The sequence below is a fragment of the Podarcis filfolensis genome (assembly GCF_964270895.1).
Source record: "Podarcis filfolensis genome assembly, chromosome: Z".
Classification (NCBI taxonomy): domain Eukaryota; kingdom Metazoa; phylum Chordata; class Lepidosauria; order Squamata; family Lacertidae; genus Podarcis; species Podarcis filfolensis.
This window is the reverse complement of record NC_139617.1, coordinates 3,768,514-3,785,105: the sequence shown is the minus strand read 5'-3', so window position 1 is coordinate 3,785,105 and position 16,592 is coordinate 3,768,514. Positions and strand designations below refer to the sequence as shown.

The 16,592-nt window shown below is 48.7% G+C and overlaps 1 protein-coding gene across 9 annotated transcripts in view; it reads left to right on the top strand.

Annotated features, from left to right (window-relative positions):
* Positions 1 to 5: 5 nt before the first annotated feature.
* The window catches only part of DLG3 (discs large MAGUK scaffold protein 3), a 109,398-nt gene continuing 92,811 nt past the window's right edge, over positions 6 to 16,592 (top strand). For 3 of the 9 annotated variants that reach the window (XM_083595382.1, XM_083595385.1, XM_083595379.1), the window contains exons 1-4: positions 50 to 168; positions 5,441 to 5,572; positions 9,996 to 10,129; positions 15,809 to 15,946. In XM_083595382.1, the coding sequence (XP_083451508.1) occupies positions 153 to 168; positions 5,441 to 5,572; positions 9,996 to 10,129; positions 15,809 to 15,946 (420 nt within the window). In that variant the 5' untranslated portion in view covers positions 50 to 152. Of the gene's footprint in view, positions 169 to 5,440; positions 5,573 to 9,995; positions 10,130 to 15,808; positions 15,947 to 16,592 lie in introns of all 9 variants that reach the window. The other 6 variants (XM_083595384.1, XM_083595368.1, XM_083595371.1 and 3 more) reach the window with 5 other exon arrangements.

Genomic DNA, 16,592 nt, shown 5'->3' with positions numbered 1-16,592 from the left:
CCTTCGCCCTCCTCCGCCTCTTCCCCGCCCACCCTCCGTCCCTCCGTCCGGACAGGGCGGCCCCTCAAGGCAACGCCACCCGCCCAGCCTCCTCCCCTCTTATCTCGGAGAGCGTAGTGGAGATAACGGCGGGGGCGCCCCCCGCCCGGGCCATGACCAGCCGGAGAGGTAAGAGGGTGCCGGGGGGCGGCGAGTTGTCGTGCCCGGGCCCCTGAGGCGGAAGGGGGCGGCTGTGGTGTGCACTGTGCTCTGTGCTCTCCCCGCTCAAGGCCTCTGGACCCCTTCCGCGGCTAGAGAGTGAATGCCCATGAATGGGGCCGTGTCTTTCCCAAACTTATTGCAAGGCAGTAATTTCCTGCTGTCACCTGAGATGGCACCTTTTGATCTTCCTGGCAGGGCTGGTGTGAAGCTTTCCCGGAGACAAAGTTGTGGGAAACCCTTCTGGGGGCACCCGCCTGGCATCCTGTATGGGGTTGCCTCCAGAATTTCATTGACAGGGTTTCTGTGCATGTTAACAGCTGCACCTCAGGGAGAAGCATTTTCAGCAGGGACAAAGTGCTGGAGTCAAAGGCCCAGAAGCCACTCTCTAACTTTGCTACCTGCTACTGTACAGTAATGTGATTTGCACAGCCAGGCCACGATTACAGCCATTGAAGGCCTTGGCTAAGAGACCTGGGGAGGCTCAGACTTAATAGCATCTGATCATGAGAAGCAAAACCCAATTCTTCCCTATATCTATTCAGTGAAAGTAGAACATTGCTGAAATCTTGGCATTGATAAAAAGACTGCTTATAAATTTATAACCTTTATCAAGTTTACAAAAGTATGGAATTAATGGAGACATTCACCACATTCATAGAGGAATCATTGTACTACAGTATATGCAAAGTCAGAACAGTTTCTATCAAGCTCTTTTGGATGCAAACTTCTCAATTATACTATTAAAATCAGTAACTAAACTTACCAGTAAACTTACGATATCTCTGTTTGAGGGTTGAATAAAATAATTGGTTTACACAAGGTGGAATTGTTGGGTATAATTTTGAATAATGTTTTGAATAATTTTCTATAGCTGTTTCTTTTGCAGTTTATTATTAAAACTCCCCCCATTTTTTTTTTGCAAGAGGCTGATGCCCTCTAGTTTATGAGGCTGTGGGCTCTAGCCTGCTCAGCTCATACATAAATCAGGAACTGTGCACACGCATCCAGGTCTGGGATTGTCACTGCCACTGCAGTGCCCATCAGATTTGTGGACTACAACTCCCATAATCCCTGACCATTGGCCATGCTGTCTGGGGCAAATAGGCGTTGTAGTCCAAAATGTTTAGAGGGCAACACATTGGTTACTCCTGGGATAGAGTCCTGGATTGTAGGTGGTGAAATTCAAATCCATGCTCAGTCCCAAAGGAATAAACCTTTGACCTGCCACTGCCTCTCAGCTGACCTGCCTTGCAAGGCTGTTGTGAGGATATAAAAGGGAGGCTGCTTAAAGAGTGGGGTAAATAATATACCGTATTTTTTGCTCTATAAGATTCACTTTTTCTCTCCTAAAAAGTAAGGGGAAATGTGTGTGTGTCTTATGGAGCGAATGCAGGCTGCGCAGCTATCACAGAAGCCAGAACAGCAAGAGGGATTGCTACTTTCACTGCGCAGCGATCCCTCTTGCTGTTCTGGCTTCTGAGATTCAGAATTTTTTTTTTTACTTGTTTTCCTCCTCCAAAAACTAGGTGCGCCTTGTGGTGTGGTGCGTCTTATAGAGCGAAAAATACGGTAATTAACAACTTCTTGCAGTGCTTCTCTATCCCTGGGCAAGGAGGAGCAATGATCTGACTCAGTCCATTCTCCGAGCAGCCTTGGTCTCTTGTCAAAAAAAATATGTAATGGGCGGCTTAGATGCCCTTTATTTATTTCACAAAACTTACATACCGCTCAGCTGTGATAAAACCTTAGAGTGCTTTACAAAAAGAAGAAAACCATAAAAACCTTAGAGTGCTTTACAAAAAGAAGAAAACCATAGGATTATCAGTAAAGAAAGAAAGAAAAACAGTTGAAAATAAGTGTTTAAAACATTCAGAAAATAATTGAGATCAACAGCAAGCTAAAGAGCAGCTTAAAACACATGTTAACATGTCTGGCTAAGCTTGCCTAAAGAAAAATGTTTTTTACCAGGTGCCAAAAAAAGTACAGCGAAGGCACCTGCTTGATGTCAATAGGCAGGGAGTTCCAACCTGCAGGTGCTGTTGTGCAGAATGAGTATTATGTGGCACCTGCAACAGTCCTAGTTCCCCAGATCGGTGCAGTCGAGTGGGCATTTGTAGGGTAAGGCGATTTCTCTTAAAATAGAATGCCCACCCAGTGCCTGCATGGAACAGAGAAGCAGGGTCCGGGTGACTTAAGGTAAGGGCGTGTGTTTCTGCACTTGGAAAGCCCCTTATATTGCTCTGAACTCATGAAGCCTTCCAAAAGTGTGAACTAGTGTCTTGTGGTACAGGAAGAGGGTGAACCCTTCTGCAAGGGTTCTGGGCAGAGAGGTTGTCCCCCCCTACAGCAAACAGCAGACAGCTGCGGGTGAGTAATAAGTGCTTCCCTAGGATGCACAGCCCATGTATGGCAGGGGACACAATGTGGGTCCCAGCCTAAGAATATCAGAAGAGCCCTGCAACTAGACCTGGCCAAAGGCACGTTTAGTCAAGTATCCTGTTCTCCCAGTAGCCAGAAGGATGCCCCTATAGGAAATCTGCAAGCAGGACCTGAGTGCAACAGCAGCGCTCTCCCTTCTTGTGATTCCTGGCAACTGGTGTTTACACTGTTCAAAATTAGCCAGTCACATTGTGCACCTGCCTTTCAACCACTTGTGACCAAGCGAAGATGCCTAGGTGCCAGGATGGCACCTGATATCTCCACCATCTGGGGATCATCGGATCTGGACTGCTTTCACACACTAATACCCCCATCCCATAGAGAGCTGTCAGTTATATTTTATTTGCACAATTGGGACAAATTCCTGGAACCAAAATGCCTATTTCTGTGCAGCCTGAGCAAGAGCAGTCACCATTAAGAAAAAGAGATCGGAATAAGCCAGTATATATGAGGACTGTGCCTGGATCAAGTGATTCTTCGTCTGTAAGTTCTCAAAGCTCACTAGCCAGAATCAATCACAGTCAGTCCATCATTTGAAAAATAAAACTGCCCCCAGCTGCCCCCAAAATGGCAACTAGATATTCCATTTTGACGACTACAACATCGGTTTAAGGAGCCATTTGGCACCTAACTTATATATCTGAGTTTCTAACACAGTGAAGCATGCTGCCTCCAACCGTGAAGGCAGAGCTTAGCTGTGTTCATTGTCCTCCACTCCACGCAAGTAAAGCACGATCCATAGCCCACTTGAGATTCCATAGCAGGCAAATCAATGCTTATGTGGCTGGCTTTGAAACAGAAAGGTTTGCAAACTCCTGGACTAGAAGAAGGAAATCTCCTAACATCTCCAGCTTTCTTCCTGAGGTGTGGTGGCATGTTGTGAGAAGCGATTGTCTCAGGGTCCTGAGCACTTGCAGACACAGCCCTCTTGTTCTGGGATCTGTACCCCCTGCTGGGAGCAAAAGAGCTACAAGGTCAGAGGATGGGCTCAGCTGCCCTCTTGTCTGACTCCTCCCAGGAGCTGGTACAGACGCCCTTTGTTTTAGGGCTGTCCCTCACAAAGGGAAGCCCCCCTCCGTGCGCTGGTCTGGGGGACAGATGCTTCTTGAGGGCAGCAGAACCCACAGGAGGCTAGGGAGGCATCTGAACTTAGCCGCTTGGTTGATCAGGATCTCTGAGAGCCCTTTTCTAGAGTTGTAAGAAGCTCTTTTGATTTGGGGGGGGGGGACAAAATAAAAGTGAGTGTGTGTTTCAAATTAAAAATGCCAAGTATATCAGAATGAGAGTAAATAGTGAGAGAACTCCAGCCTTCCTATAGCCAGACAGCTAAGGCACTGGCTGGTGGTCTGAGGGGCTCAGAAGGACCCTTCACCAGCCTGACCCAGCAGCAGCTGCTGCTTCTTTGGTGATCCCTTGTAGCCGAGTAAGATTGTCTTCCCTAAACATGGTTTTAACAATGAGTCCGTAAGTGACTGTGGAGGCCAGTTCTGGACCCACATGTCCTTCCACAGTGGGGACATTGGTTCCCGGGCAGGAGTTGATCACGGTGTGGATTTGCCAGGTGTGCCTTCCTCTTAGCACGTTTCTCCCTTGCGTCCTGAGTTCGAGTGTCTCCAAAGCCCATGACACCTTTGGTAAAGGCTGTTCTCCAACTGGAGCACTCGCAGGCCAGTGTTTCCCAGTTGTCGGTGTTTATACTACATTTTTTAAGATTTGCCTTGAGAGAGTCTTTAAACCTCTTTTGTTGACCACCAGCATTACGCGTTCCATTTTTAATTTTGGAATAGAGTAGTTGCTTTGGAAGATGATAATCAGGCATCCGCACAACATGACCAATCCAACGAAGCTGATGTTGAAGAATCATTTCTTCAACACAGGTGATCTTTGCTTCATCCAGTACACTGACCCAGCTGCACTGCTGTTCACCACCCTCCCCATGCTTTTGAGAGGCAGTGTTGCTTTTGGATGGGAGTCAGTCTGAGCCCCCATCCACAGGGGGACTCCCTTCCACAATCTGGTTAGGGCTGTAGATCTGTGGGCCAGATCTGTGGGCCAGATCTGTGACTTCCAAAGGGGGAAAGGCCATAACTGAGTGCTAGAGCCTCTGCTTGGCATGCAGAAGGTCCAGGTTTGATTCCTGATGGCATCTACAGGGAGAGAACCCTGCCTGATATCCAGTAAGTGCTGTCACAACCACACCATGCGTATAAAGCATGTTCAAAGGGCACTTAAAGCGCGTGGCTTTCCCTCAAAGAATCCTGGGAGGTGTAGCTTGTTAAGAGTGATGGGGACTGTAGTTTGGTGAGCAGTTAAACTACATTTCCCATGATTCTTGGGGGTGGGGAGTTGTGTTCTTTAAATGTGCATTGAATGTACAGTGTGGATGCAATGTGGATCCATGGTCTGATTCTGTATAAGGCAGATAAACCAAATAGACCAGCAGTATAAGACTTGGTCTAAGAAAATCCTGTTTGTTTGTTTGTTTGTTTATTGATTGGTTGGTTGGTTTTTAAACAAACAAGCACACACTAGAACCAAGTTGCATGGACTTCACAAACGTGGTTCGTTGTAAGGTGGATATAAAACAGGGTTAGGTGAATTTGTGGAGAAGGGCAGCTGTTGGCTGTGACAGTGAGATGTAACCTTCCTTTCCAAAGGCAGTCTACCTCTGCCCACATAACAGGGGCAAACGATGTCAGCAGTGGGGCATGAGGGGGCGTGGCCTGCTGCCTGGTTAGGGCTGGCAGCACCTGCCTGTGTGCAGGCATTGTGCTTTATAGCTCTGATCCTGTCTTGGCAGACACCCAGCGGGCTGTGGAGATCCTGGCAAGGTACCAGGGGAGTCTGCAGTCCCCGGCGGAGCGGCCTCTGCAAGTCTCCATCGAGAAAGTGGTTCACGTCTTCCAGAGCGAGCTCTTCCAGGCGCTGCTAGGTAAGGGTGCCTTGCAGCTGTACAGAGCCAAAGCACCTGGGCATGCTTTGTGGGCAGATGGGCAGGGGGTGGAGGGCAGAGAGCAGTAGCTGTTTCTGCGCCTCTTGCAGGTCTCCCCGTGCCAGAGCTGTTCGTTACACAGGTGCTCGGATGAGCGGCTTCAGCGATTTGTACACATGATCACAGGGTTCTGCGACCTTCTGTCAAGCTGGCAGGAACTAGAGCGGGCTGTGCTGTCTGAGCAGAGCTTCCTATACAGCTGTTGATGATTTACCTGGCCATAGCCATGCCCCAAATCAAATTTGACTGGCAGGGGAAACATTGGTTCCCCCCCTCCCCCCAGCTGGACTATAGAGCAGCTTTTGCTGACCTGATGTCCTCCAGCTGTGCTGAACTGCAACTTATTTATTTATTGCTCCACATACACCTTCCGTCTCTCTCCCTCCAAGGGGTTCTCCTGCCCTTCATTTAATCCCCACAACAATCCTGTGAGGCTGCGCTAGCATGAGGCAGTGACTGGCCTAAGGTCATCCAGTGAAAGCTTCATGGCCAAGTGAGGGAATTTGCACCGTGGTTTCCAAGGACCTGGTCCAATGCTCTGACCACTGCACCACCACTCTCTCCATCAGCCCCAGCGATGGGAGTTGTAGTCCAACACATCTGGAGGGACCCTGGTTGGCGCTTCCCACGGATCCCCCATGCCCTCGGTTCCATAAATTTATCCCCAATGCCCTCACCCATCCCTCTAAGAATTATTATTCATAATAGCAGCTTGCACGACCCACTGCTGTTGGCATCCCTCTGCCCTGAGAGACAGTGGGGTGTGCCTCTGGGGGTGAAGTCAAACTGCTGCATTAGCAACACCAAAGGGATCTCTCGGCGGTGGGGGGGAGCCTGGGCGGTGTGTCTGGAGGCCCTGGGCTGCTCAGACGACAAGACCCCTCTTAACCTCGTCAATCTGGTTCAAAGGAAAGCAGAGCAAGGTGTTTGACACCCACTTGGCTGCAGGAGTTGCCGGAAGGAGGCCTACAAGGCACCATCCAACCATCTTAGGGACACCATTTGGATTTGTGTAGGGTTTACTCCTTAAGGAAAATAATAGCACAATAATATTTTTAAAAAATGAGAATTAGTTGCATGTTTATTCAAAATCCAATTAAAGCAGTGAGTTTAATTGATTCAGTGGTGCCAGCTTTGCAAATTCTGACACCCAATTAGACCCTGCTCCCCAATATCCTTTTAGCACCCCACTTTGTATTCTGCCTCCAGGGGCCAGTACCACCCGCTTTGGGAGCCACTACTCTGTAGCATCAAATGGCAGCTGCTCTATGTAGGACACAGAACACTGTTGGTCTATGTCCCTCTCCTGCCCTCTGGTAACAAATGCTTGAATTACCTGGGAAATTATTGATCCGACCCTCAAGCCCCACTTCCTTTTTGACTCCCCAGTTTTAGCCATATCCTTCTCCCCACCCCAGTCTTCTTAAAAAACAGTAACCAAGGGGAGTGTCCTAAAAGGTAGGGAAGTAGGTAAGGTGCCATTCATGCTAATAACAGTGTTTGTTATCTTTCATTTTCAAGTGCTTTACACAATTTTAGCTACTGGTAGTACTATCAGCAGCCCTGTAGCATGTCTGTATGGTTGTGAATTCAGGGGGATTGGTCTGCACGATGCCCAAATCTCCTCTTAATTCCTGGGGTCCTGGATCTATCAAGGGTTACAATCTAATGGAGGATTCAATTGTTGGGCTAGTCAGGCAAGGGTCATAGTTGTCATCTAAGTACCTTAAGTACAGTTGGTCATTAGTATAACAAAGAAAATGGCTCTGTGCCAGAGAGCAGATGGGTGGTGTTAAGTTAGAAAGACAAAAGCCAGAGTGGAGAGTTGTGTGTGAGAGAGAGCTGGAAGTTAGAAGCAGGCGCAAGCCAGAGAGGGAGAGCCATGCTTAATTTCTCCTGGAATCCAAGGCTGTGATTGGGACAACGAAGACTTTCTTGGTTGTTAATGCTGTGAGCCCCTCCAGTGTAGGCTCAGGTTATGTATATGTGTGAATAAGCCATATGTCATAAAGACACCACAGTCTCCGCTGAACCTCATTCCTAGGAAACTGAACCCTGGGTATATGCCTGGAACCCATGCTTTATAGAGTTTCCTAAAAACAAGGATAGCAATAGGCTCTGTTTCAGTTGTTGACTTTAAAAATTGGGGAGGTTGTGGGAGGAGATTTTGAAGAAGGTTTTGGTGGACCTGAGCCACATTGGCTTCCCCCAAAGGATTATGGGAGCTGTAGTTTGTTAAGGGTGCTGGGAGTTTTCCGGAGACCCCCTATTCCCCTCAAAGCTACAATTCCACTATGTGTGGTTGGACCATCAATCCCTCTTCACGAGGGACTTGGGAACTGTAGCTTTGCAAGGGGAATAGGGGACCGCCTAAAACCAATCTGCACCCTTAACAAACTACAGGTCCCAGAGTATTTTAGGGGAAGCCATGGTTGTTTAAAGTGGTATTGCCATGCTTCAAATGTATTGTGTGAATGTGGCCCTAGAGCAGGAGGATGGACCTGCACCACTCCCCAATCGTTGGCCTAACATTCTGGGGAGAAAAGGGGCTGACCATTCCCAAAAAGAGGCACACCCTGCTCCCCTAGTTTGCAATGCTGCCCTACGAGACCAGTTGGCATAGCAATAAGAGCTGTCCAGAGCCTATGCCCCCTGGGCAGGATACATGAGGGGGAAGTTTGGGGGATACTAAATGGGATACTGTATGTGGGTTCCTATCCAGTTAATTACCAGGCCAAGGCTTGCTCTGATGGCGTTTCCAGGTGGGAGCCACCTGAAGGAGGGATTCAGCCCTGCCTAGCTCAGTGGGAGCAACCAGCACAAGAGAGCAGGGCATGTCTGGTCGTAGCAAAGCCGCCAGCTGCTGCTGTTGCTGCTTCCACTCAGGAATGTGAGACCCCGGGCCTGCGCACAGAGGAAATGCCTGGGCCTCCACCTCCCCACTGCCTCCTCCTCCTCTCAGCTTTTCCTGGCTGAGCTTGGGTAGCTGCCACGCTGCTCCCATTCCCCTTCAATAGGCACAGTGGTGGTGGTGACAGCGACACACCAGCCAACCGTGATAAGTGAGGGCACATGTCAGGTTCTCTGGGAAGCCCCTGCTTGCTGCCTAGGTGGCTTTCCCACGTGGACTCTGCTGCTCCAAGAAGATTATCGAAGGCAAATGTGGAAATGGAAGGGCCATATAACTACTTGGGCTTGTGCTGGTGCTTCTGACTAGGTGTGGGAGTATGGAGGAGGGGGCTGGGGAACAGCAGGCACCACACTGAGAATGTGGTGTATGGAGTATTAGGGAAGGGGTAGTACTGCTGGTGGGGGACACATCATGCTCCTTCTGGGGTGGTTTGCCCACTTTTGGTCCCCACCCTGCACTCAGCTCTTAGCTGGGGCTCCCAGAAGCTGTCTGCATGAGACAACGGCCACGCCTCATGAAACTGCTTCAACTGGCTGGCTAAACCAGGTGAGGGGAGCCGATGAGTCTCAAACCCTTGCTGAGTTAGGGGCTTGCCTTGCATGCGAAGACAAGCTTTGGTAGATTGAGCAGATGTGACCAATAGTGGGTCCAACAGTCAAGAAGGCGGTTTGTGCACGTGCCGTGGAGGGAAACTTGGGGCAGGTGGGGCTCATCCACTTGGGAAGGTAGAAAATCCAGAAGGAGGAATACTCTGGTCCTAAACCTCCACTGCCTTGTGGAATATCTTCAGGAGAAGAAAAAGCTAAGAAGCAAACTCTACATAAATCCAGAGTGGAGTCCCTAAGATGGTTGGATGGGGCCTTGTTCGCCTCCTTCTGGCAACTCCTGCAGCCAAGCTGGTGCCAAATGTCTTGTGCTGCTTTCCTTTGAACCACATCAGTGAGGCCGAGAGGGGAGTCTTGTCCTCTGGGCAGCCCAGGACCTCCAGTCACACCACCCAGGCTTGTGCCCTGGAGAGGTCACTTTGGTGCTGCTAATGCAGCAGCTTGACTTCACCGCCGGAGGTGCACTCCATTGTCTCTTGAGACAGATGGATGCCAGCAACAACTTAAAGTGACCTCTTTTGCTGGCAACTCCTTCCTCTAGGGCAGGAATGATTCTGCCTTCCTCTGGCTCTGAGCAGAGCCCCAGGTCTTCCAGATGTGCAAGAGCTGGGAGTGGAAAAGAGAAGTTAGCAATGCATAGCTGTAACCATGAAGTTGGTTGTGTTGCTGCTGAACTTCCTGCCTTGTGGGCAAATCTCACTGAGCTTGCTGTTGCTCACCTTGCTGGCTATGCTGACACTCCTGACTCAGTCACCCTGCCCAGGCCTTGAGTGTTAAGCATCTCCCAAGGCAGCTGCAGCAATTCTGTTTCCTTTTGCATCTACATCTCTCTCGGCCTGTTTTTCAGATATCCAAGAGTGTTATGAGCTGAACTTGCTCTCTGCTTGCAAGCAGGATGGGGCCGTGGATCTGGAGAATGTGGGCGATGCCAGCAAAGAGGGCTACTTCGAGAATCATGACCATAACAGATATGGCCTGCAGGTGAGAGTGTGGGCTTTTGCTAAGGCCCCCTTCAAGTTCCCCCCACCTCCATCCTCCAAGTCCAAGAGTTGGGGAACCCTTTGTGAAAAGACTGTGGCTTCATCATAGAGAACCTGCCTTCTCAGGTTCAACTCCTGCTATCTCAAGGTAGCACTGGGAGAGACCCCAGAGAGCCTCTGCCAATCACTGTTGACAATACTGAGCTTGATGGTCTCACATAGCCTTCTCCTAGGTGTGCTGTTTAAAGAGCATTTATCCTGATAAACTTGAATAAATGTTTGTGGCTTGGTAAGGCAATGTCAGCTATTTAATAATTCTGATGTGTTTGCACAGAGGTTAGATTATATTGCATCAAGGGATTGTTATCCCACACTTTCCTGTCACTTTCCTTACTGCAAAAAAACAAACAAACCAACTTTAATGGTGCAATCTGAACCCTCAGGTGCCTTCTTCAATTCCACCCGAAAACCAGCCTGGGACTGCCCAGCCTGGGAGAAAGCAACTTCCTATGCCAACCTTCAGTCTCAGCGACTGCTTCATGGGACCTACTGAGATGAGCTGCTGTGCTCATGCTCATTAGGCCTGACACTCCAATAAGTCTGTGCAGATTGCATTTTTTTGCAAATGAAGTGTTCACTCCATCTTGCATGGTATTGTTTACTGCCTGCTTGCTCCTGACTACTATATGGACCAGCCATCTAACACTGCATTAGACGGCTTCATTTGTTTCTGTCCAATCACAGTTAAATGATGCAGGAGAGGTGTTCTAGAGGTGGGCTGGGTGAACTTAAGTGCCCTCCTGGATCAGGCCAAAGGCTCCCCCTAGACCAGCATGGTGGTCAACCAGATGCCTTAATGGGAAGCCCAAAAGCAGATGGTGATAGCACTCTCTCCAGCTGCAGTTCTCAACAACTGGTATTCAGAGGCATACGGCCTCCAACTGTAGAGGGAGATAGTAGCCACCATCGGTAGCTTGGTGTTCCACTGGGTTTCACTTTTGTGCATTCTCACATCCCTTTCTCATAGCATTAGGAATTGTGGATATCCAAAGAAACTGAAGATTGGAAGGTTCAGGACAGGCAAAAGGAAGTACAACTTTGTGAAGTGCATAGTTGAACTTTGATCCCACATGAGTCAGTGACAGCCACCAATGTGGGTGGCTTTAAAAGAGGATGAGACAAATTTATGGAGAATAAGACTTAACAGTGGCTTTTGCCACAGTGGCTGTGCCCTGCCTCCACAGCTGGAGGCAGCAATGCTTCTGCATTCCAGCTGCAGGAAACCACATTAGGGGAGAGAGCTCTTGTGTTTGGATCCTGCTTGCAGGTTTCCCACAGGCACCTGGTGGGTCACTGTGAGAACAGGATGCTGCTCTATTTGGGCCACTGACCTGATCTAGCAGGGCTCATTTCACCTTCTTACAAGTATGAGGATCTGAGCCAGGCAAGGTTGCAATTCTCTCTCAGAAGTGAACTCTCTTTCCCTTCCTTCTGGCTGTTTTCCTTTCCTGTGAGCTGGGAACAGAAGGTGCTTGCTGCCAGCTGAGCCCTCTTCCTCTAACAAAGTTGAAATATTTTGTTTTCAGGATGTCAGGTGGCCTATGGTGTAAAGGTTGGAGAATCCCCAGAGCCTTTATTGCAGGGGTGGGAACCATTTTTAATCAAATGACCACATTCTCTTCTGAGTAACCTTCCAGGGGCCACATGCCGGAAGTATGTGGGGCCAGAGGCAAAAGTGGGGGAGGAGGAAGGAATGTAAACCTTACCTTTGTACAGTAGCTGATTTCACAGAATTATAGAATCATATAGTTGGAAGAGACCCAAGAGTCATCTAGTCCAACCCCTTGCAATGCAGGAATCTCAACTCTTGCATTCATGAAAGATGGCCACCTAACCTCTGCTTAAAAGCCTGAAATGAAGAGAGCCCACAGCCTCCCGAGAGAGTCTGATCCACTGTCAAACAGCTCTTGCTGTCAGGAAGTTCTTCCAGATGTTTAGTTGGAATCTCCTTTCATATAGTTTAAATCCGTTGGTTCAGGTCCTACCCTCCACAACAGGAAAAAACAACCTTGCTCCATCTTCCATGGGTCACCCTCCTCTGCCCATATTCCAGCTTGTCAACATCCTTCTGAAATTGTGCTGCCCAAAACTGGACACTGTATTCCAGTGTGGTCTGACAAAGGCAGAATAGAGTGGGACTATGTCTTGCCTAGACCTGGACTCTGTATTTCTGTTGATGCAGCTTAGATTAGCGTTTTTTCTTTCTTTTTTTGGTGCTTCTTCACACTGTTGACTCATGTGAAGCTTGTGATCTACTAAGACCCCTAGATCCCTTTCACATGTGCTACTGGCAAGACAGGCGCCCCCCCCCATCCTCCTCTCTGTCCTCCACCACATCCTCTATTTCAGCGTGTTGTCCTCTCTGTCCTTCATCCAGATGTGCAAGAGGCATCATCAGAGTTCAAGCACACATTCCAGCCAGGCAAAAACAGCCAAGGGGTGTGTGTGCCTGGGGATGCAGTGCAGCTTGGGGAAGACTCCCAAGGCCAGATGGAAAGGTCTGGAGGGTCACATTTGGTCCAGGCTTGAGACTCCCCACCCTTGCTTTATGGGTTTCTCTTTACTCTTCTCCCAAGAGTAAAGAAGTAGCCCTTTCGCTGCTACCCGGCCCCCAACTCCTGGGGAGACTTTTGCCTATAGACGGGCATGGTATCATCATCCTCATAGGTTTTGCAGATTTGTTGTATCTCAAAAGCCTGCAGAACACCTTTGATGAGACGCCAGTACTGAACAAAAGCAATGAGTGCATGCAGTCAGGTTGACCGGGCTGTGTGCACCATTCCACTTGGGAACTTTGCTATCCATCTTTCCAGCCTGAGAGCAATTGGCAAAACAGTCACAGGAGGGCGCTAAAGGAAGCCCTGTGTTTTGTCTCTCTGCCTTGATGATGCTCAGGCTCATACCTCCTTTCTCTCCAGAGGCAAGAATACTGCCCCAAAGGTCCAGACTGTGGACCAGATTAGCCCCTGACTTCGTTTTGGGACCTTGGCCATTAATGATAGCGCAAGCCAACAACCTAGGAGTTGCTTGTCTCTGTTCTCAAGATGCACCTTTTCCATCCTCCTTTGTCTCACTATTGGAATTGGGAGCCTGCTGCCACCCTTGACAGTGAACATTTGTTGTTGTTGTTGTTTAGTCATGTCCGACTCTTCGTGACCCCCTGGACCAGAGCACGCCAGGCACTCCTGTCTTCCAATGCCTCCCTCAGTTTGGTCAGACTCATGTTTGTAGCTTCAAGAACACTGTCCAGCCATCTCGTCCTCTGTCGTCCCCTTCTCCTTGTGCCGTCCATCTTTCCCAACATCAGGGTCTTTTCCAGGGAGTCTTCTCTTCTCATGAGGTGGCCAAAGTATTGGAGCCTCAGCTTCACGATCTGTCCTTCCAGTGAGCACTCAGGGCTGATTTCCTTCAGAATGGAGAGGTTTGATCTTCTTGCAGTCCATGGGACTCTCAAGAGTCTCCTCCAGCACCAGAATTCAAAAGCATCAATTCTTCGGTGATCAGCCTTCTTTATGGTCCAGCTCTCACTTCCATACATCACTACTGGGAAAACCATGGCTTTTACTATACGGACCTTTGTTGAACATATATATGCCCAAACAATCTTAGCTGCTCTACTGTGCTAGGTGGGGCAACTCAGTCAGATAGGCAGCATATAAATAATTTATTATAACTATTACCATTACTATTCTGAGTAGATACCACACAGGACTGTATATCAGTGGTTGGCAGACTTAAGGCTTGCACAATCTGCCACATTTTTTCTTAGAACCACATGATGGTGCCTTGTATGCCTCCTTCCAGCTACTCCTGCAGCCAAGCTGGTGCCAAACCTCTTGCTCTGCTTTCCTTTGGACCACATCAGCAAGGCAGAGAGGGAGGTCTTCTTGTCTGGGCAGCCCAGGACTTCCATACACACTGCCCAGGCTTGCGCCACAGGGAGGTCGCTTTGGTGCTGCTAACACAGCAATTTGACTTCTCCTCTCCATCAAGGTGCACTTTATTATCTCTCAAGACAAACAGATGCCAACAAGGTATGATCTCCCACCCAAAGCCAGGTTCAAAGGCATGCCATTAGAATTATAGAACAGGTTGCCTCTGAGCAAATTCTGTTCCTAGGAATTTGTTTTCAGTACCAGACCTGAACTAAGGTAGGATAAACAGCTTTTTTCTTGCTATGGCTACAGAATCCTTACATATCTAGTGGGATGCAGGTGGCGCTGTGGTCTAAACCACTGAACCTCCTGAACTTGCCAACGGGGTGAGCTCCCATTGCTGTGTCCCAGCTCCTGCCAACCTAGCAGTTCAAAAGCATACCAGTGCAAGTAGATAAATTAGTATCTACTTCTCGCTGAGGTGGGAAGGTATACGGTGTTTCCATGCGCTCTTCCACTCGTCACGGTATCCTGTGCACCAGAAGCGATTTAGTCATGCTGGCCACATGACTCAGAAAAGCTGTGTGCAGACAAATGCCAGCTCAACTCGGCCTGAAAGTGGAGATGAGCGCCACACCCCATAGTCGAATTCATCTGGACTTAACCATCCAGGGGTCCTTTACCTTGGCTTGCATATCTACTATAAATTACCCACAGACTTTCCAGCAGATCCCAAACTACTTTCTGCCCTTCCCTGCTGAAATTATGTATGCCAGGTGAAGTGTGCATAAGGTTGTAACCTTAGGTTGCAGAATCTAGCTTTTCTTCCAAAAAGGTTGAATTCCCCTTCCATTTCCTTCAGGACAACCAATCTTCAGTTAAGAAAAAAGGCAAGTAAGAGGTGACTTTATAGAAATGTATAAGATTACGCATGGCATGAAGAAAGCGGATAGAGAAAACTTTTTCTCCCTATCATGACACTAGACCTCATGGACACCCCATGAAGCTGAATCTTGGAAGATTCAGGATGGATCTTTAGGATGGATCAGAAAGGACTTCTTCAAGCAGCGTAAAGCTAAACTATGGAACTCCCTCCCAAAGGAGGCAGTAATAGCCCCCAGCTTGGATGGCTTTTAAAGAGGACTGGACAGATTGATGGAGGAGAATGCTATCAATAGCTGCTAGCCACGATTCCTATGCTCTGCCTTCATGGTCAGAGGCAGTAATATTTCTGAATGCCGGTCACTGAAACCACAGGAGGGCAGAGGGCTCTTGTGCTCGGGTCCTGCTTGTGGGTTTCCCATTGGGGCATCTGGTTGGCCACTGTGAGAAGAGGATGATGCGCTAGCTGGGCCATTGGCCTGATCCAGAAGGACTCTCCCAGTGGCCTTATACAGGTATGGAAGGAATGTGAAACTGGTTATGCCTATTACAACTTCATCAATGCAGCGGGCGTAGGGGTCTCCTGTTGCATTTAACAGCGTGAGTGAAGACTGCTTGCCCGTGAGGAGCCCACAGCTCAGCCCCGCAGCCATTCCCCTGGCTTGTGTCCTTGAAGAGCCTGGCTTCCCCCCAAATCTGTGACAGCTGCTGGTGTAACATGAGGGCAGCCAGCGCGAAGTCACTGGTGCGTCACGATAACATGTTTCTTTTTAATGCAGCGGAAGCTGCTTCCCTCACCATGGTTTCTGGGCTGCTGCCTGTGCCATCATTGTGTCTCTCTCTTTTCCTGTTTTACATTTCAGGGGAAGCTGCAAGGACGAGAAGCCTGGGGCCAGGACTCAGGGCAGGTACTGCGGCTGGTGAAAGTGAAAGAGAGCAGGACCGAGTTGCTGGCTCAAGTCTGCAGCCTGGTGGTGGGAGTCTGCAGCACCTTGCCCAAGGTGAGGTTCCTTATCATGCTGGGGCAGGGCAGGGCCCAAAGTCTTGGCCACATTTTGTCCATATATTTAATGCTGTATCGTATCACTTTAAATCAGTCATGGCTTCCCCCAATGAATTCTGGTTGCTGTAGTCTGCTAAGGGTGCTGTAAATTGTTAGGAGACCACGTCCCCTTACACAGAGCTACCATTGCCAGGGCGGGCATGATAGAGTTCTGCATGTCAGGGAGAGAATGACTAGAGAATAGTTTGTCTCCCGCTCTCATAACACTAGAACTTGTGACTATCCAGTGAAGCTGAATGTTGGCAGATACAGGACAGATAAACAAAAGTCCTCCTTTATGCAGTGCGTAAAGTATCCCTCTACAGCTCCTGCAGAAACCGCCTTCTTGACCATGCGACCCATTATCAGTCTCATCCACCAGACCCTGTTTTTTGCACGCAGATGAAGTCCCTAACTCACTGAGGGTTTTAAAAAAATTGTTGTTATTATTATTTTTTAAAAATCAGTTATAGAAAATAAAGTAATGAAAGAAGAAGAAGAAAAAATAAAGGGGGAAAGTGCAAAAAATACATTAAGAAAGAGTATAATACACTAAATATACTCAGTTACATTTCCATACATTATTATGTAGATAAATAGATAAT